This window comes from Culicoides brevitarsis, chromosome 3 (genome assembly GCF_036172545.1).
Source record: "Culicoides brevitarsis isolate CSIRO-B50_1 chromosome 3, AGI_CSIRO_Cbre_v1, whole genome shotgun sequence".
NCBI lineage: Eukaryota > Metazoa > Arthropoda > Insecta > Diptera > Ceratopogonidae > Culicoides > Culicoides brevitarsis.
This window is the reverse complement of record NC_087087.1, coordinates 27,525,418-27,546,258: the sequence shown is the minus strand read 5'-3', so window position 1 is coordinate 27,546,258 and position 20,841 is coordinate 27,525,418. Positions and strand designations below refer to the sequence as shown.

Below are 20,841 nucleotides of genomic sequence, written 5' to 3'. Positions count from 1 at the left end.
GAGAACGACAACTAAACGACCATTGGCATTTCATTTCCATAACAAGCCGTCGTTGTGTGCCAGCTGTGTGTGATTTCACATTGCACTTACAGCAAACACACACATGACGATTGTTGAAAAATTGTTTAAATTTTACGAAAAATTATTGGGAGTTGCACAAACAAACTCCGTTACGCAGTCGCATGCAATTCGCCTCGTTCTGTAATTAACTGTGCCAATTTTGCGGGCTATTGTGCCGAGCAGTAACTAGTTTCCATTAATAAATGGAGCAAAATGTCCTTCAGGACAGATAAATAATAAATTATTTAGGAAAAAAGGAAAAGTAATTAAAATTTTATAGCAAAATATTGATGATGATGATGACGATGATAAATACTTGTCTCGGCACAAATTGAGTAATTTTTGAAATATAAACTTTGTTTATTTGTTTTTTACGGACTTATCTCGCAAAGTAATCGGAATGACTCTTTCTCTTGTGTTAATATTGATTGTGGCTGGCGTCAAATGTGATTGATTGGTCAATTTTCCGTGTGTTTGGAAGGAGTTGCTGTTGCACGAGACGACACGTAATTCGAGTAAAACGTAAAATGCGGCACAAGCATTGATTGAAAAGTCACAGCATACTTGGTTGTTGGTGATGATGACGACTATGGAGGCGTAAAATATGATTGACGTTCCAATAATTGTGTTAATTGAGGTGCCGGGAGTTGTTTTTGAACTCGAGGATGGTTAATAACATATGGTTCGGATTTTGACCTATATGGACTTTTTTTCCTTTCATGGGTTGGATGTGCCTTCGCTGCTGTTGCTTTATCTCTTGCACTTCGACGCCAAATGGATCTTTTGTGTTCCCATCGGGGGCTTTAGTAGTTCTAATATGGATTTTTTTCAAATATTTTTTTTTTGGCTTTGGTCTGTTGAAGAATGTCATTCCAGTCGGATCGGGATTTTTTTAAAAATTATTTATTATGTCATAAATTTGCTCATTTTTATAAGACACTGCTATGGTTTTCTTTTTGTCTTCTTAAAAATATTCAAGTTTAAAAATTTGTAATTGTTGTTGATATTTTGTTCCCATTTTAGCTACTTCAATTATTTAAAAATACTTTAAAATTCGTTTTGATGCAGTAAAACTTTAAAGCCCGAAGGTTGCTTTTAAATATTTTCAAGCATTTTTTTTTAGAGTAATAAAGGGAGAAAAAAATTATTTTTATGAAGTCTAATTGGAATTTTTATCGAACTTTGTTTAAAAGCTCATTAAAAATTATACAAAATTCGAACAAATTATTTTCCATTGAAAACCAGTTGAAAACTCAAAGACAATAAATTTCAATAATTAATCACTTTTGGTGTCATTTAAAGTAAAATCAGCTTAAAAATCATTAAAAATACTCTTTCGCATATGAAATCACGTAGTTAAAAATGTATTTAAGCGAATTTTAAAATTTATTTTAGGAGCTTTAGTATAACACTCATACCTCAAATTAATACTACTATTTTTTTTAAATTTTTTTTTATTTTTGTTAATTAAATATTTAATAAAAAAAATTATTTTGAATTTTTTTCCGATCTTCAAATATTAAAAATAAAATTTAAAATATTAATTAAAGAAAATTTAATTTCAATTAAAATTTATTTTTTTTAAGTATCAATTAAATTAATTATTTTAAATAAAATTGTTCAAGAATTTTAATTAATTTTATTTAAAAAAAAATTATTTTAAATAAATATTTTTTTTTAATTAAAAATTTTAATAATTTAATTTATTTTAACTTTAAAAATTAAAAAAAAAATTCACCTTAAAATAAATTTTTTTTTTTATTATTTGAATGTAGTTAAAGCTTATAAAATTGATTTTCTAATTCAATACAAATCATTTTAAAATTATCATCGGAGAAAATGTGCTTGAAAATTCTTTTCTAGAGGTAAATTTTGTCATTTTTCAGAGTAATATTGACAAAATCCTCTAAATTTGCTCAAAATTCAACTTTTTTATCGCAAGTTGACGAGAAATTGAAATTTAATAGTACAAAAATTTATCAAATTTTACTCTCAAAGCTACAAAAAAATAATTTTACATTTTAATGTTGCATTAAAGCATTAAAAATGATTAAATGTACTGAAAAATTATTAAAATTGGAGCCTTAAAACTTAATTTTGGTCAAAATTTATTTCTAAAGATCGTTTTTTTGAAAATATTTCATCAATTTCTGTCTTTCTTATCAATTTTAGACCAATTTTCTATAAAAATTTAAATTCAAGAGTTAATTTCTGATTTTTTTCCTTCATAAGTTCAGTATGGTCAATGTAAATTGACATTTTTAGGTAAATTTCGAAGAAAAAAGATCAGAAATTAACTCTTGAATTATAAGTTAACCAAAAATTGGTCTAAAAATTGATAAGAAACAAACAAAAATTGATGAAAAACGATCTTTGATTTCGAATTTTGGCCAAAATTTGATTTCTCCAATTTCGATGCACGATTTTCAGTGAAATACCGCTCGTTAGTACATTCCCATGCACAAACCCAACATTAAAAGATAGAATTACTTCACTTCACATCAAATCTCGTGTTCAAAAGGTAGACAATGTCCATCTTCAATCCTTCCCTCTTCCTCTTGTTCAAACAATATTTTTTTTGTTGTTCTTCGCATAACAAGTCGTCTGGACAGTCTTTCTATTATTTTTATGCCGTCTTTTGAATGGGGTGTGATCTCAAAAGCGATCATCAGCAGCATCGGTCATTCACAATGGATTCGAAAGATAAAACGTGAAATTCCGACAACAAAAGGATCGCATCCTCTCTCGCTTCGCCTGCCATTGTTCGGGAACATGGGAGATTTTTTTTTTTGCGTAACGGCTCTTCACGAAAATTCGTCTTGTTAGCCAGCGACTTGCTTGGAACGATGACGACATACGAAGATTTTTGTTGTCATATGGTTAGGTACAAGCGCGAACTAATACACTGACCTACACACACCGAAAATTCTAAAAATGGCAAATTTTCGTACAGCAAAAAAAAAAGTTGTGGCATAAGGTATGACGTGTGTGTGTGTGTGTCTGTGTGTAGGTCTCGTTCTGTGTAGTTGAAAGCGAAAACTTTTGTAGCTCGTACAGCAGCTGTAGCTGCGTTCTATAGCTACGCGATGATGATTTAAAATTCTTCTATTATGTTTTTTTTTTGTGTTTGATTTTGAAGAAAATGTCAGAAATGCTAATTCGCTTCGAATTTTTCCCTTCTAAAGTTTTATTTTTAGCTCTCGCAACTCGCGGAAACTGGTTTCTTCGTCGTCGTCTTCGGAAACTTTTGCATCGCACTCACATATTTCATGGCGATTCTCGTGGATTTGCGAGTTTTTCGTCGTAAATCGCTCCCGCCTGCTCGAAAAACTCCCATTCGGGTCCGTTTGCCTGCACTTTTCCACAAATAAGGGAGGAAAATTTTTTTGTCCACCATTATAACATTGAAATTCGTCGTACACTTTGGCACAGAGCACAGAGCGAGAGAAAAAAATTTTCTTGATTATCGATTTGCGATGAAAATTCTCGTAAATCCACAGTTTTCCGCACTTTTAGTCGCCATCACACGACACTCCAGCCCCCGGTCCGCGTAATTTTTGTCGTTTTGCGCGAAATTACGCGAAAGATTTTGCGGGGCGAAACAACAAAAAAAAAAAACGAAATAAAAAATTGGGTAAATTTTTGTATGTGTTACGTACTTCCATCAGCTCCACTGTGTTCGGAGGACATTTTCGTTCGATTTTTAATACGTTTGCACTGATTTTGCTGGGGACCAACAGAGCCGAACAATCCACTTGTCTAAATTGTCACTTCACTTCACACAAATTTCACTCGGTTGTGTCTTATTTCATTTCAGTACAAATGAAATAAATTTGATATTTTTGCCTCGAAGATTGACTTTTCTTCTTTGATTCTCTCTAAAAGTTCTTTGAATTGACGCGATGGCGAGTTGATTGAATCAGCGGTCTTCGTATGGCACGTACAGCTGTGGGATGTTGATGCGTATAACTTGTGCAGGCGTGCGACGTACAACGTACAGTGCGGTACCGTAAATCTTGAATTAGAAAATGAGGCGAATTTATTAGATTTTTTTTTTATTTTTAGTGATTTTTTAATAAAAAAAATTAATTTTAATTAACACGAATTAAAAATTATAAAAAAAAAATTAATTAAAAGTGTTCATTTTGAAATTTTTATATGAATAATTTGAAATTATTTTTATAAAAATTTAATTAAAAATTGTCTAAAATTATTTAAAAAAAAAAATATTTATAAATTTTAAATAAAAAATAATTAATTTTTAAATTATTTAATTTTATTTTTAATTAATTTAAATTATTTAAAAAAATATAACAAAAATATTTTTAAAAAATATTAATTCAGTTGCAAATAATTTAAAAAATATTTTTTCAAAGGTTTTTAAATAAAAATTTAATAAAAATAATTTTCTATGATTTTTTTTTCACCCATAAAATTACATAAAAATTGTAAAAAAAATAATATGAAATAAAAAAAATAATTTATTTTTATTAAAAAATATTTTTTAAAAAAACTTAACAAATTTTTAATTAAAACTTTTTTTTTATTATTGTAATATTTAAATTTAATAAATTAAAAAAAAAAATTAATTTGAAAAAAAAAAGTAAAAATCTGTTACAAGCAATTTAAAAAGGTCAATAAACTTAAATTTAATGAAAATAAAAATATAATTTTTAAATTTTAAAATTAAAATTTCCAATGCACAATAAAATTTTTTTTCAATAAATTTTTTTTTAAACAAAAATTCATTCGCGTACCAAAAACAGTTCTATTAGGGTAAAATTTTCTACGCAGCCAATTTTTATTTGAATTTTTATTAAATTTTTCGTTACTGTTTTTAGTCAAAAATCGAATTTTTCCTAATTTTAAGATTTTCTTTAAAAATTTAACCCATAAAAATCCTAAAAACAAATTTTTAATTAAATTATTTAAATAAATTTTTAAAAATCCTTAATTTTTATAAAAAAATGTCCCTCAACCATCGATGAAGTCATCAGTTTTAAAGTTTCAAGCCAAAAAATTACTGCAGCCACAACATCAAATTTGGCAAAATCATCTGTTGTGACATTTTCTGCGCAGATTTTTCCATTCAACTCAAAAAGCAGTTACTCTTTTTGCTCAAAAAATATTTTTATTTTACTCATATTCATAAAATACTCTATCACGTTTGTGCTCGAAGCGTCTAATACCGAGCGTGGAGCATTTTAAGTAGATTAAACTGGGAATTTTTTCAAATAACTCGTAAATGTCTTTGATCAGCATGGCGCATCCTTCCGCTATCAGTATTTGCAGATAGTTGCAATTGTTGGCAACGAGCTTCCAATCGAGTTCGTGCTTAGATCGCGAGATATTCAAGAATTTCAGACGTTTTAACGTCTCACAGATACTTTTTAGGCAGTTGTTGTCAAAGTTTGGACATTCATTGAACGTAAGTCGTTCCAATTTGGGACATTTTTCGACTAGAGCGGCGATTCCATCGGCGGAAATTTCCGTTTCAGATACGTCTAGGTCTCGTAAATTCAGTAAATGACCCATTTTGAGGAAGGTTTGATCAGTTATATTAGCGCAACGTTTCATCTGAAGCACCCGTAACTTCGTCAGACTCGATATCGGATGAGGTTCCGTCGAATTTTCACTGTCCAACATCCCAACGTCGGTTATTTGGTGACACCGATTGAGATGAAGTTCCTCCAAATGTCGAAAATTCTTGAAAATCACCGGCAAACAAGCATCTTCGATCTTATTTCGGTACAAACTGAGGAATTTTACGTTGGGAAAGGCAATCGCGAGTTTTTCCCAACACGAAATACAAATTCCGCGGATCATGTTGTCCAAAACGAGCTTCTCGAGCAGGGGAAAAGTCTCTTCCAGCCCATAAGAAACGTGAAAATCATCGTTAAACTTGAAAGTTGACATCACATCGCGATTATCCACGAGATGCAGTTCCCTCAGTTGTCGCAGGCCACGCACGAAAGACAAGCCCTTGAGTCGCGGAACGCCATTTTTGAGCGCCAGCACCCTCAAATTCGGCAAATTCTCGCCTATGAACTCGACCATGTCGTTTGTCATCTTCCACGAGTGAAAAATTTCGAGAGTTTCGAGGCGGGATTGCGTGTTAATGAACTCCTTGAGGGCTTCCTCGTGCACACTCTTCATCGAAAAGGTGAATTTTTTCAATTGCAGGTCCGTGAGTTGCGATAATTCACGGAAAAATCTATCGTCGATGCCGTCACTGGCCGAATCGCCACATTCCAAATGCTGCAATTGCCGTTCTCGTTGCCAAACAAAGTCAGAAATCGTCTTTGGTGTCAAACAACTTTCGAAAGTCGAGATGTACGAGACTTTGATGCCTTCTAACATCGGCATTAACGCTACCAAGTCGTTAAATTGCTGCGGACTCACGTAACAACATTCCGTGGAGAATTTCCGTAGCTTCCGAAAGACATGTCGCAACTCCTCCCGGTTCTCGTCGTCCACAAGTTTCGTGTTTCGACCAAAAATTTCATCCACAGACAAAAAGTGTGCCTTTATTTCCAACTCCTGCAGGTCCGGAAAGTATTTTATCAGCGACAGAAATTGCTTATCGTTCAATTGTTTGCATTGGCAAAAGGTAAGAGACTCGATTTCTCGTCCAAAATGCTGCAAAAACGCCTCGTTGCCGGTTGGTTCGAAGTCGACTTGCTCGCCGAAGCGAATGCGATTCACGGTACGCGGAAAATTTGCGGTAAAAACGTCGATTATGTCGCCGGGAAAGGAGCAATAATTGAAATGAAGGACTGTGTTGGACATGAAACGATCGTTGCAAATGCCAAAAAGTTGCGTACAGGTCGCTCGTACTTCCAAAATGTCCTCAAGCGGTAAGAATTCCAAGATGCATAACAATAACTAAAAGAAAAATTATTTTTTTTAAGGAAATTTTATTTTAGGATATTTGATTTTTACCTCATTTGGCAGATTTAACAAGGAAAGCGACTCATCATTCATTTTAGGCACTCGATATTGACAAATTTCGCTGAATTTTTCGATGTTTTGAGATAAATTTAGTTTGCAAAAAATTCAATGTTTTGATTTTGATTTTATATGGCGTCATCCATTCACGACGTCAGATATTTTTTTGGATAAGGGGACACTAAAGTACTAAGGATTTTTTTTTCAATTGTAATTTTTTGGCAGTTTTGAGTTGTAAAATTATTAAAAATGATAAATTAGAGCCCTCTGACAAATTTTTATCCATTTGGAGCAAGATTTGACAAAAATGGCTTTGACACAGTTTTTGACACAGTTTTGCTCTTGATTTAGTTTTCAAAACGAAACTATGTCAAAGAAAAATTTTTTTTCAGTTTCAATTTTTTAGCAGTTTTGAGTTGTAAAATGATTAAAAATGATAAATTAGAGCCCTCTGACAAATTTTTATCCATTTGGAGCAAGATTTGACAAAAATGGCTTTGACACAGTTTTTGACACAGTTTTGCTCTTGATTTAGTTTTCAAAACGAAACTATGTCAAAGAAAAATTTTTTTTCAGTTTCAATTTTTTAGCAGTTTTGAGTTGTAAAATGATTAAAAATGATAAATTAGAGCCCTCTGACAAATTTTTATCCATTTGGAGCAAGATTTGACAAAAATGGCTTTGACACAGTTTTTGACACAGTTTTGCTCTTGATTTAGTTTTCAAAACAAAACTATGTCAAAGAAAAAATTTTTTTCAGTTTCAATTTTTTAGCAGTTTTGAGTTGTAAAATGATTAAAAATGATAAATTAGAGCCCTCTGACAAATTTTTATCCATTTGGAGCAAGATTTGACAAAAATGGCTTTGACACAGTTTTTGACACAGTTTTGCTCTTGATTTAGTTTTCAAAACGAAACTATGTCAAAGAAAAATTTTTTTTCAGTTTCAATTTTTTAGCAGTTTTGAGTTGTAAAATGATTAAAAATGATAAATTAGAGCCCTCTGACAAATTTTTATCCATTTGGAGCAAGATTTGACAAAAATGGCTTTGACACAGTTTTTGACACAGTTTTGCTCTTGATTTAGTTTTCAAAACGAAACTATGTCAAAGAAAAATTTTTTTTCAGTTTCAATTTTTTAGCAGTTTTGAGTTGTAAAATGATTAAAAATGATAAATTAGAGCCCTCTGACAAATTTTTATCCATTTGGAGCAAGATTTGACAAAAATGGCTTTGACACAGTTTTTGACACAGTTTTGCTCTTGATTTAGTTTTCAAAACGAAACTATGTCAAAGAAAAATTTTTTTTCAGTTTCAATTTTTTAGCAGTTTTGAGTTGTAAAATGATTAAAAATGATAAATTAGAGCCCTCTGACAAATTTTTATCCATTTGGAGCAAGATTTGACAAAAATGGCTTTGACACAGTTTTTGACACAGTTTTGCTCTTGATTTAGTTTTCAAAACGAAACTATGTCAAAGAAAAATTTTTTTTCAGTTTCAATTTTTTAGCAGTTTTGAGTTGTAAAATGATTAAAAATGATAAATTAGAGCCCTCTGACAAATTTTTATCCATTTGGAGCAAGATTTGACAAAAATGGCTTTGACACAGTTTTTGACACAGTTTTGCTCTTGATTTAGTTTTCAAAACGAAACTATGTCAAAGAAAAATTTTTTTTCAGTTTCAATTTTTTAGCAGTTTTGAGTTGTAAAATGATTAAAAATGATAAATTAGAGCCCTCTGACAAATTTTTATCCATTTGGAGCAAGATTTGACAAAAATGGCTTTGACACAGTTTTTGACACAGTTTTGCTCTTGATTTAGTTTTCAAAACGAAACTATGTCAAAGAAAAATTTTTTTTCAGTTTCAATTTTTTAGCAGTTTTGAGTTGTAAAATGATTAAAAATGATAAATTAGAGCCCTCTGACAAATTTTTATCCATTTGGACCAAGATTTGACAAAAATGGCTTTGACACAGTTTTTGACACAGTTTTTTTGCTCTTGATTTAGTTTTCAAAACAAAACTATGTCAAAGAAAAATTTTTTTTCAGTTTCAATTTTTTAGCAGTTTTGAGTTGTAAAATGATTAAAAATGATAAATTAGAGCCCTCTGACAAATTTTTATCCATTTGGAGCAAGATTTGACAAAAATGGCTTTGACACAGTTTTTGACACAGTTTTGCTCTTGATTTAGTTTTCAAAACGAAACTATGTCAAAGAAAAATTTTTTTTCAGTTTCAATTTTTTAGCAGTTTTGAGTTGTAAAATGATTAAAAATGATAAATTAGAGCCCTCTGACAAATTTTTATCCATTTGGAGCAAGATTTGACAAAAAAAGTTTTCAAAACGAAACTATGTCAAAGAAAAATTTTTTTTCAGTTTCAATTTTTTAGCAGTTTTGAGTTGTAAAATGATTAAAAATGATAAATTAGAGCCCTCTGACAAATTTTTATCCATTTGGAGCAAGATTTGACAAAAATGGCTTTGACACAGTTTTTGACACAGTTTTGCTCTTGATTTAGTTTTCAAAACGAAACTATGTCAAAGAAAAATTTTTTTTCAGTTTCAATTTTTTAGCAGTTTTGAGTTGTAAAATGATTAAAAATGATAAATTAGAGCCCTCTGACAAATTTTTATCCATTTGGAGCAAGATTTGACAAAAATGGCTTTGACACAGTTTTTGACACAGTTTTGCTCTTGATTTAGTTTTCTCCATTTGGAGCAAGATTTGACAAAAATTGCTTTGACATAGTTTTTGACACAGTTTTGCTCTTGATTTAGTTTTCATAAACAAAAATGGCTTTGACACAGTTTTTGACACAAAACTATGTCAAAGTTTTCAAAAAAAATGTTTTTTTTCAGTTTCAATTTTTTAGCAGTTTTGAGTTGTAAAATGATTAAAAATGATAAATTAGAGCCCTCTGACAAATTTTTATCCATTTGGAGCAAGATTTGACAAAAATGGCTTTGACACAGTTTTTGACACAGTTTTTGAGTTAGTTTTGCTCTTGATTTAGTTTTTAGAAACAAAAATATGTCAAAGAAAATTTTTTTTAGTTTCAATTTTTTAGAAGTTTTGAGTTGCAAAATGATTAAAAATGATAAATTAGAGCCCTCTGACAAATTTTTATCCATTTGGAGCAAGATTTGACAAAAATGGCTTTGACACTTTTTTTGACACAGTTTTTGATTTAGTTTTGCTCTTGATTTAGTTTTCAAAACAAAACTATGTCAAAGAAATTTTTTTTTCAGTTTCAATTTTTTAGCAATTTTGAGTTATAAAATGATTAAAAATGATAAATTAGAGCCCTCTGACAAATTTTTAATTAGTTTTTGACACAGTTTTGCTCTTGATTTAGTTTTCAAAACAAAACTATGTCAAAGAAATTTTTTTTTCAGTTTCAATTTTTTAGCAATTTTGAGTTATAAAATGATTAAAAATGATAAATTAGAACCCTCTGACAATTTAACATAGAAAACATAGAATATAATTGGAGCGGAATGAATTAAATAATTCATTTATTTTATTTTTATTAAATCTAATTAAAAAAAAATTACCTTAAGAATTAAGAAATAACGAAAAATTTCGATCAAAAAAGGTTAAAAATTCCCAAATTTTATTCAAAAAAAAAAAAAAAAATGAACGACGCCAAAAGTTGACATTTCTTACCTTTTCAATTTTTTCTCTGAATTCGTTAATCATCAATCAATATAAATTAAACAAATTTATTTTTTGGAGAGAATTTTCAGTGTTTTAGATAAATTTTATTTAATTTTTAAATATAGCGTTTTTTTTTCTTCATATGTTTAAAACACATTAACTTGTATCTTTCATTATTTTTAATTTTTATAATTAATATAGTAATAATAATAATAATATATACTTTACTTTTTATTCATTTTTTTTATAATTAGTTTGTAGTTTCTTTGAATATTTTTTTTATTCATATCGCTCGTTTCTATTATGTTTTTAAAAAAATTTGATCAAATACCAAAACTACAGCGTGTGAATGTTTTGTGTTTTTTTGTGTCTCATTTAGTTAATAATATTTTTCTTTATTATTTTTTTATGTATGATGTAGTTTTCTGTTTACTTTCTTCCTTTATTTTATTATTTAATATAATATATTTATAATGTCTTAAAATTTGGTACGCAATCATTTTTTTTCTGTATTTTCTGTGAATAATTAATTATTTTTTTTTTGTTTAATAATTATTATAAATACAATATATTTTATTTTATTTTTTTTTATTAATAATAATAATCAATATGTTTCTTATGTTTTATGATATAATTAATAATAATGATAGTGATAAATAAAAGTAAGAATTTTACTATTTTTTTATTATTGAAGAATGAATGTTAGTAGTATAAATGCAAGTTAGTTTGAAAAAAAAACAAGATTTTTCGTTAAAGGCTTTTTTTTGTTTTTTTTTAGAACAAAAGTTTTAAACGTGAATTGCTTTCTAGTGTTGTACATTAAGTTATCTTTATTAAAAGTGAGTTGTATAGTTGTAAGTGCAGTAACGTGAAAAAATATTTACCAGTTTATTTCGTTTTTTTCATGTAAATTTATAAGGTGGGTAAAAAGTTTGGCTTCTTTTGTATTTAAAAAATATTTTTAAATTAATTAAATGGACGTGCAAATTTACTGATTTTTTATTTTTTTTTTAAATAATATATTTTTTTAAATGTTATATATTGTTTTATGTAAGAAAAGGCAGAAAACTGTATTGAATGTATGAAAATTACGGGGTTTTTTTTTCAGGAGATAGATAGAGAGTTATAGAATGAGACGTTCGATATTGAATTTATAAGAATTAGTTATAACAAGTAATATATACAATATCTATATAGGCTTAGAAGTTATATTTGCAGTTTATTTATTAGTGTAGAGGTTATCATTAATATATTCATTCATTATTAGTATTATTTTTTTTTATGTATAATATATGTATATAGCAACTTCAATGTTAAACATGTGTGTGAAATGTATAAAGAGGTGAAAAGATAAAAATGTTATCTCTTATTATTTATTACATAATAATAATATTTCTAGCGAATATTTTTTTTTATTTCAATTAATTATGTGTTGTGTGTGTGATGGAAATTTTTAAACTCTACGCTAAAACTTTTTCCCTTTTTCATAGTTTTTATATTATTATTATTATTTTTATGTTACGTACCATATATTAGATCTCACGACATTTAAATTGTTTATATATTTATTGCCTATATTATTCTTAATAGATTTTCAGTAGAAAAAGCAAACATTTTTTTTTCATATTAATTCATCATATAGTATAAGAGAGTTCATATTTATATTATATTATTTATACGTGTGTCTCAATCATAATGTACATTTTTTTCAATTCAATGATAAAAAGGATGTAAAATTTATATAGAACCGATTTTTTTTTATAATTAATAATATTTAATCATTATTATATATATTTTTCTTTGTTTCATTTAATATTAATTAATTAATTATAATAATAATAATTAATTTCTATATGCAACATCAAACATCAAAAATTTTCCATTTAAAATGTTTACGGTCTAACGTATCATTTTCCTTCTTTTTTTTATTTATTTATATTTTTATTATACTAACATTAGCAAATAATCATGCAAAGATGATAATAATAAAAAATTAACCGTTTTTTTGGCGATAATGAAGAAAAATTTACATTCATGTAACCATTTTTTTTTTAAAGTTAAATTTAGAATTAGAGATTGATTGTTTACATTCATATATATTAACGTTTCCTTTTCACGATATATTATCATAATTAATTTTTTTTTATATGTTACAACTATCATTATCAATATTTTTTGTATGTGTTTCGGTATTAGCGTATTTTTGAGTTAAATTAAGAACAAATTATGGATAGAAGAAAAGAAATACGAATTTTTATCACATGTGAAGAGGAAAATGCGAGAAATTCATAATGATGAAGTTTAATGATATATAAGAATTTTTACCTGTTGACGCATTTTTACTATACCTGTCATTACAACTCAAGAAAAAAACAAAAAAAAATAGAAAAACAAAATAAAACTCTACATATTTTGAACAATTACGTATATTTCAGATTTAAAATACTGAAATTATAAAATATAGAAATAATAATAAACTTGAAACTATATAAAAGAATTATTATTATAATTTTTAGGTAGGATATTATATTCAATATTTATATTTTTTTTTATAAATTTATAATATTTTTTTTAATATGATCTATTTTTATTATATAATAATGATAATAATAATAATTATATGTTATAACAAACAAAATCAATCATACGAAATAAAATTTATATATAAATGAAATAACAATTTATGAAAAAATATTATTAAAGATTCAATTTTCTGACTTTAAATGACTAATAATTAATATGATGGCAAACATTTTGTATGTGTATTGTATGATGTAAGAAAATATTCATTTTACGGCGATTTTAAGATTCAATTCGAGATCCTTTGTAAGATATAGAAAAAAAAATAATTATAATTTCATCCCGAACAAAAAAAAAATAACTTAAATAATAATTAAGTAAAAAATGGCTTGAATTTTAACAAACAAAATAATAAAAACAATCACCGAAAACTCCTTATATATGATTAAACTTACATTTTATGACAATATTCATTTTTTTAATATTATTATTAGTTTTTTTTTTAATCTTAAACATTATTTTTCAATTCTTCTATATGTTATTAAGTATAATTTTAAGTATGCTAGATTCATTAATAATATAATATTCATTATTATTATATTATGGTAAAATTTGAAAACAAAGAAAAAACTTAAAAAAAAGACGATAGTGAAGGCATTTTGTCTTATATTTTCTTTTCATGTTGAGAATCATCGTCGTCGATACAAAGAAACGTATGTGTGTGTTTTTGATAAAGATGAAAATGTGTGCAAGTTAGCAATTTTAGCATGACTCGATATTTTTTTTATTGCACATCAAATTATATATGGCTCTGGTCTCGCGGTAATTATTTATTTATTAATTGTATATTTTTGAAGAAACATCGAAATAAGTAAAAATTTCGGTGAACAACAAACACTGAGATAAAAAAGAAAAAAATTGTTTGACCGACCAGCGACCAGCTTACAAGTTATATGTGCAAAAAATCTGTATACGGTGAGCTATTTATATCTTTAACTTTAATCATGTTTTTTTTTCATATAATATATATTTTTTTAACTTCTTATTGCACGACACTTAAAATGAAAAGCATTTTTGACACACATAATAATGATTATTTTTTATGTTTATTTCTTTGTATTCTCTTTAATGTATTAGAAAAAAACGTATATAATATAAAAATTTATTAAACAAAAAATATTTTGATTTTTTTTCCAATTTTCACCTTTTTTGTAATTATCCATCACTTTTTTTATAATTTTATGATAATAATAATAATAATATATTTGAATTAAGTTTAACTAGCCGATTTTTATATTTATTTTTTTTTTTTTTTTGAGAAAAAAAGTGCTCGTTAACATTTTCCTTAAATTTTATTACACAATCATCGAAATTTAATTACAATTAATCAATAAAAGTAATGATAATAATAATTTTAAATGATATTAAATAAATGACGTGATTTTTGATTATAACATTTTTTTTTCGTTTTTCCTAAAATTTAATAAAGAAAATTAATCAGATACATAAAATTTGAAAATAAATAGTAAATAATGATATAAGGTACATGTAAAATAAGCTAAAATAAAAGTAACTCTCGATATATATATTTTTAATTAATTAATTATATGTGTGAATAAATGAACTTTTTTTTAATTATTATTTTTTTTTCAATTAATGAGGAGGTATTATTATTATTTTTTTTAAATGTTATTTATAAGAAGATGAAAATTTTTTTAAGTTATATTTTTTTTTTGATAATATTTTTTTTTTTGTTAAATCTCTTGTTTTTTTTAATTTTTTTTTTATATTTAATTTTTTTTTCACTGATGCTGCTGCATTTTCTGTAATAATAATAATAATAATTTTTTTTTATAATTTTTTTCACACATTTTTTTTTTGTTTTTTTTTAACAGTTGCTGTTTCTATTGTTATGTTCATTATTATTATTATTCATTCATGATGCTTTTTTGTCGCCAGCGGTCGGTGTACTTGGCGACTTGTCGTCACTCGGTGTGGGCGGTGCATCATTTCTTGGTGGCATACGTTCATTAATTGCATCCAAGCCCTTTGCTTCGGCAAATGACGTAATTTTGTGATTCGGTGAGAAACCTTGTAATGCTAAAATTGTATTTTTTTATTAATTTTTTTTGTTGAATAATGAGGAAATTTTTATTTTTACCATTCTTAAGTGAGGATTTGCCACCGGATAATGCACCCAAAGGTAACGCGCCTGTCGGTGTAAGACCTTTGAGCTGAAGTACAGATTCGGATTCCTCTCTGAAATGTTAAAATATATAAAAATTTTGTATTTTTACAATAAAAAATTGATTTTTACCTTAGTACAGAGAATACACGAGCCATTTTTCCAATTGCACGAATCTTGTTTCGAATAACTTCCTTTCGCAAATTGGCTGCATTTCCTGATTAACGCAAAAATAGAGGAAAATTAAAGATCATTAGTGATTTCATCGACAAAATTAACAACAAAACAGCAGGAGAAACAATAAAAACCACTATGATTATAATTATTATTATTATTTTATGCTATATAGACTATAACAGAGAGTATTTGTTTACTATTTTATGCACTATTTTTTTATACATGTATCCACAGAAGGTTACTAAGTACTTAGTATCTAATAAAGGCATCTAAATTTTTGCGGCAATAAATGGGAAAACAATTTTAATTGACATTTGGCTGTCGATATTTCCAGGGAAAACTCCATTTAGTGCACGTGAATCATATTTTTTCAAAACATATAATAATAAAATAAACCACCAAAACTAATGATTATAATAGACATTTCTACAGAAATATATAACATGTCCCACAATAACTATATAATGGGAATAATGGCTAACCAACCAGGCGTTAATTTGTTTGGTGGATGGGAATGTAGATGATAAAAATTTACATCTTAATTTTTTTTTTTTTTTTTTTTGTTTTAGCAATAATAATAATTAATTAATAGGTATATATTTTTATTCATAATAATTAATATTAATTATATTATCAATAAAAAAAAATAAAAATTATTATTTTAAAGAAAAAATTAATTTAAATTTATTAATATTTTTTTTTCGTATTATTTAACTTAGTTTGAATTAAATAAAAAATTTTTTTTTTTCAAACATTTTCTTTTAAATTATAAATTGAGTTAGAATATTTTTATTTAAAAAATTTTAATTGAATATTTAATTATTATTTTAAAGTTAATTATTTAATTAATTAATTTAAATTATTTTTTTTTATTAAAATAATAATTTCATTAATTTTTTTTTACTAATGTTGCTGATGATATAATTAATTAATTTAAATTATTTTTTTTATTAAAATAATAATTTTATTAATTTTTTTTTACTAATGTTGCTGATGATATAATTAATAAAAAAAATAATGAAAATTAATATTTTGATAAAAAAAATAATTTTGAATTAATTAATATTTTTTTTTTATATATATAACCTTGTTTTGATATTAATTTTAAATAAGTTTTATTCGATTAAAAAATTTATTTGAAATTATTCATTAAATTGAAATATTTGTTATTTAATACATTTAAGATAAATATTTAATATATTTTTTAAATTTATTTTTTTAAACAAATTAATTTTAAAAATTAATATTTTTTTTATGAATAAATTTTTAAACTTTAAAAAATATATTATTTAACAAATATTTTAATTAAATTAATAATATATATTTTTTAAGTTAATATAAAAAAAATGTTTAATTAATTCTAAATAATTTTTTTTTTATTTAAATAATAATTTTATTATTTTTTTTACTAATTATTGATAATATAATTAATAATTATAAAAATATATTTTTTAAATTGAAATTTTTAATTTATTATTAACATTTTTTTTAAATAATTTTCAATATGCATTAAGCTATAAAAGTTATATCATCTGCCATAGCAAAACTTTTTTTCTATTTTTTTTTTGTATTTTTGAAGAAGTAATAGAGATAAGAAGTAATAAGCGTGTTGTTAGTGATAAACAGAAAAATAACATTAAACAACAAACATAACATGCGGGAATTATAAAATAAAAATGAAAAAATATAGGAAAAAGCAAAGGAATATCGGTGTTGACGGCGGGTGACACTACTACATTTACATTTTATTTTTTTTTTTAATCCAATATTCATATATTTTGTTTTTCTTTATATCATTATATATATATTGTCAACTCATTCGTATCATTATATATAATTTTTATTTTATTTAGCATGTATGATAAAAGTAAGCATTTCTATTCTAACAGTTGGTATAGGTTGTCAACATGTTCAGAAAATGAATGAAGCATTAAAATTTCATGTTCGTGTGTGAGTGTATTTGTTTATGGGAAAAAACAATGACAGAGTTGACTTTTAAAGCATTGATAATAATTATATATATTTTATATTTTTCGCTATAGTAACAAGCAAACAATTTATGTTTTAAATTTTGCGGTATTTTGGCGCTTTTAAAGAACAAGTTTCGCAAATTTTTATTCAATTAAAATAAATGAATTTTTCAATTAATTATTATCAGTCAGTTTCTCGTTCGGAAAATTAATATTTTTATGATATATTTATGCAAAAGTCGTGTTATTTTACATAATTGTCAATGTTTTATCTGTTTTTACGCACAAAAAAGGAGAACTTGTCGTGTAATGAATTTATTATTCGTTCTCTTTGTTGTGTGTTTACGGAGAAGAAGAAAAAAAAGGGAGAGGAAAATAGAAAACATCAATGAATGAATGAAAGGGAAGTTTCACTAGATAAACATTTAAAAACGTCAAGAAAACACGGTGTGTGCGTGGAATGAGGGGGACATCCAACATTCATTGGTCGTCTTTTTCTAGTTGATGTTGTTGTTGTAGAAGAAAATTTAAATAATGATAATAATCAAAAACAATATTTACTTTGCAAGAAAAACAAGAGAGACTAATAATAATAATAAAAATTTCAAATTTTATCGTTTTTTGTCCTATAAACGAGGTACGAGGCTTAATAAACAACAAATTAATTATTATGAATGATTTGTAGTCGATTAACTGCGACGACGACGACTGATTGATAATGCACGATTTTTATTTTATTTTAATTTTTTTTTGTTACACGCTTGTAACTTAAGCAAAGCTTGTTTCTACTATTGTAACTGTCAGTTTAAATTTTACTCAATTAATTTTTTTTCATCACAGATTGTTTTTAAAAATTATTCAAAAGATCTCGTATGTTTCTATGGAATTTTTTTAAATTAAATTTTTCTATATAAACATACGAGTTTTTAGTATTTAAATTAACGGACCTGTTTACTTCGTCCTACTCGTCGTTTTCAATTTAAAAATTAACTCTCGAAAGTATGCAATCAAAAGTATTAATTTTCAAAGAAAAAACAAAATTTGCCCCTACTGGTTATGCAATGAACATTACTTATCATTTTCTTAATTTTCCACGAATTTTTCCAAACATTATTGATATTATTTTGTTCCAAAACCTTCACTTAGTTTATCTTGTCACATTACAAAAAACCTTGAAGAGATTCTTAGATCAGAATTTGAGTTAAAGCGTTACAAAACATGTATGGATTATTTCTTTTCATGAAATTGAAATCCATACAAACTTTGTAACGCAATAACTTAAGTACTACTTCTCGAATTTCTTCGGGTTTTTTTGTATTGTGATAAAATTCACTAAGAGAAGGTTTTGATGCAGTTAAAATTATATTTAATATAGAAAAATTCATTAAAAATTAAGAAAATGATGTGTAAGTTTCATTGCATACCCAAGGAGCAAAAATTTTAATTTTCTTTGAAATTTTTCCAGATCCATTAATTTCTTCTGTAACGTCAAATCTCACCGCTAGAATAGAACTTAAACTGACAATCACAATATATAAAAATGCATGTTGATGATGATTGAAAATGCTTTTTTTTAAAAAAATCGTTGAAATTTCATTCTGAAAGCAAAATTAAATATATATTAAAGCTAACAAGACGTAAACATTTCAAAAGCATGATTCGTGATTTTTTGTATCTTTTTTTTTCCTTTTTCGTGCATTTTTGTTTATTTATGTTATTCTGTACATTTATATTAAATTTATTCCTTCTTCGAACAAAAGCACAAAGAAAACTAACAAAAAAAGCTGCATCATTCAAGGCATCGTTACATTGTTCCTTTTGTAAAACTGTTTTTTTTTTACTCTGAATGTTAGATGAATTGACTAAACTTTTTGTTTTCTTTTTTTTTGTAAGTACTGGGCGTCTCCATTTTTTACCGCATTTCGAAGAAAAAAAGCGGTTTTATATATGTATTTTTTTAATATTTAAATAAAAAAAATCTTAATTTGTTTATTTCGCAAAAAAAAATTGTATTTGATAAAATAGAATGCCCTGACGGACCCCACCCAGGAAATATTAATAGGCTCGATGTATGTTACGCAGAAAGGTACAAAGAAGCAAAAAAAAGAAACCTTTCTTTTGTAATATTATTATGATACGTGTTCCAAACACATAATAAAAAAATAGTAGAAGTATAGTTATAATAAAAAGGGTGTCGTATCAACTTTTTTTTCTCTTTCTCTCTTGAAAAATGAAACCTTGGGAATGAACAAGGGACGAGAGACCTATCTCAAGACAATTATAAAATTTTTTTCTAATCATTTTTATTATTATATCTATGATGTGAATGAAAAATGGACTCACATTTTATGAAGACGAACGTGCGTATAATTAATAATTTTTTCCTTATAATTTTTTAATGAATTTATAAAAAAAAATATGATAAAGGAACAACATTTATTGCACCAAATCCCATTTGATTGTATATGTTAGAACATTCATGATATATAAATATAAAAAATAATTTATAATAAAATAAACATATAAATGTGTGAAAACGACGTAATTTTGGGAAAACGAGTATAGGACATGCATTCTAATAGTTTTTTATCATTTATTTTAGTCATTAATTTAAAGTGTTTTGAAATTGTCCTATTACACTTACAGAAAGAGAGTTATAAACAATAATAATAATCATATGACAATAAAAATAAAGTACATGTATCACAACTATACGGATATGGAGAGAAAAAGGGGGTAAAAGGGGACAAAAATATAATGAAGTTGACACGCACGATACTAAAAAAAGGTAGACGTACAAAGTGAGAATATAATATATTTATATACATATATAATATAACACACACTACCATTTATATATTTATTTATTATTATTTTGTTATTATTTATGTTATTATTTATTATTATTATGTACGTTCTTGCTACTTTGATATCCGCGAGTCGGTTTTTATTTATTTATTTAAATAATGTATATGTTATGCATATATGATATATGTAACAAGCCAAACAATAAATAATAATAATATTATTATGACAAAATACACATTCATATGTTGGTTACTGTTACTTATTAATAATGTATACTATCGATTATTAATTAGCATGGTTCGGTGGCAAAAGAAAAAAATGTACGGTACAGTAACCAACATAAAAACCAGTAATTGTCACTTTTTTATTATTATTATTTTTCGTTTACCGGGATTTTAATTGCTTTCTATATATGAACATTTATATATAATATTATGTATGTATATTTAACATGTATTACAATTATATATAATATATATTTATATATGATATGGGTTAAATTATAAGACAAT

General features: G+C 25.7%; 3 protein-coding genes across 10 annotated transcripts in view; all 3 read right to left on the bottom strand.

Annotated features, from left to right (window-relative positions):
* LOC134835721 (transcriptional activator protein Pur-beta-A) overlaps positions 1–20,841 on the bottom strand; it is a 356,196-nt gene that overhangs the window by 5,298 nt on the left and 330,057 nt on the right. For 2 of the 4 annotated variants that reach the window (XM_063850650.1, XM_063850649.1), the window contains exon 1: positions 3,720–3,932. The exons of the other annotated variants lie outside the window; for them this stretch is intronic. In XM_063850650.1, the coding sequence (XP_063706720.1) occupies positions 3,720–3,750 (31 nt within the window). In that variant the 5' untranslated portion in view covers positions 3,751–3,932. Of the gene's footprint in view, positions 1–3,719; positions 3,933–20,841 lie in introns of those variants that run through there. 4 annotated transcript variants of the gene reach the window in all.
* Positions 5,184–7,135, bottom strand: LOC134834288 (uncharacterized). The gene is made up of 2 exons (XM_063848908.1): positions 7,003–7,135; positions 5,184–6,945 (listed from the first exon to the last, which is right to left on the bottom strand). The coding sequence occupies exons 1-2, from the start codon at positions 7,042–7,044 to the stop codon at positions 5,197–5,199; spliced, it is 1,791 nt and encodes a 596-aa protein (XP_063704978.1). The 5' UTR covers positions 7,045–7,135; the 3' UTR covers positions 5,184–5,196.
* Positions 14,715–20,841, bottom strand: part of LOC134836055 (serine/threonine-protein phosphatase 2B catalytic subunit 3-like) — a 43,440-nt gene continuing 37,313 nt past the window's right edge. For 3 of the 5 annotated variants that reach the window (XM_063851195.1, XM_063851196.1, XM_063851197.1), the window contains exons 13-15: positions 15,507–15,582; positions 15,351–15,448; positions 14,715–15,289 (exon numbers count right to left, since the gene is read on the bottom strand). In XM_063851195.1, coding sequence (XP_063707265.1) covers positions 15,126–15,289; positions 15,351–15,448; positions 15,507–15,582 — 338 coding nt within the window. In that variant the 3' untranslated portion in view covers positions 14,715–15,125. Of the gene's footprint in view, positions 15,290–15,350; positions 15,449–15,506; positions 15,592–20,841 lie in introns of all 5 variants that reach the window. The other 2 variants (XM_063851198.1, XM_063851199.1) reach the window with 2 other exon arrangements.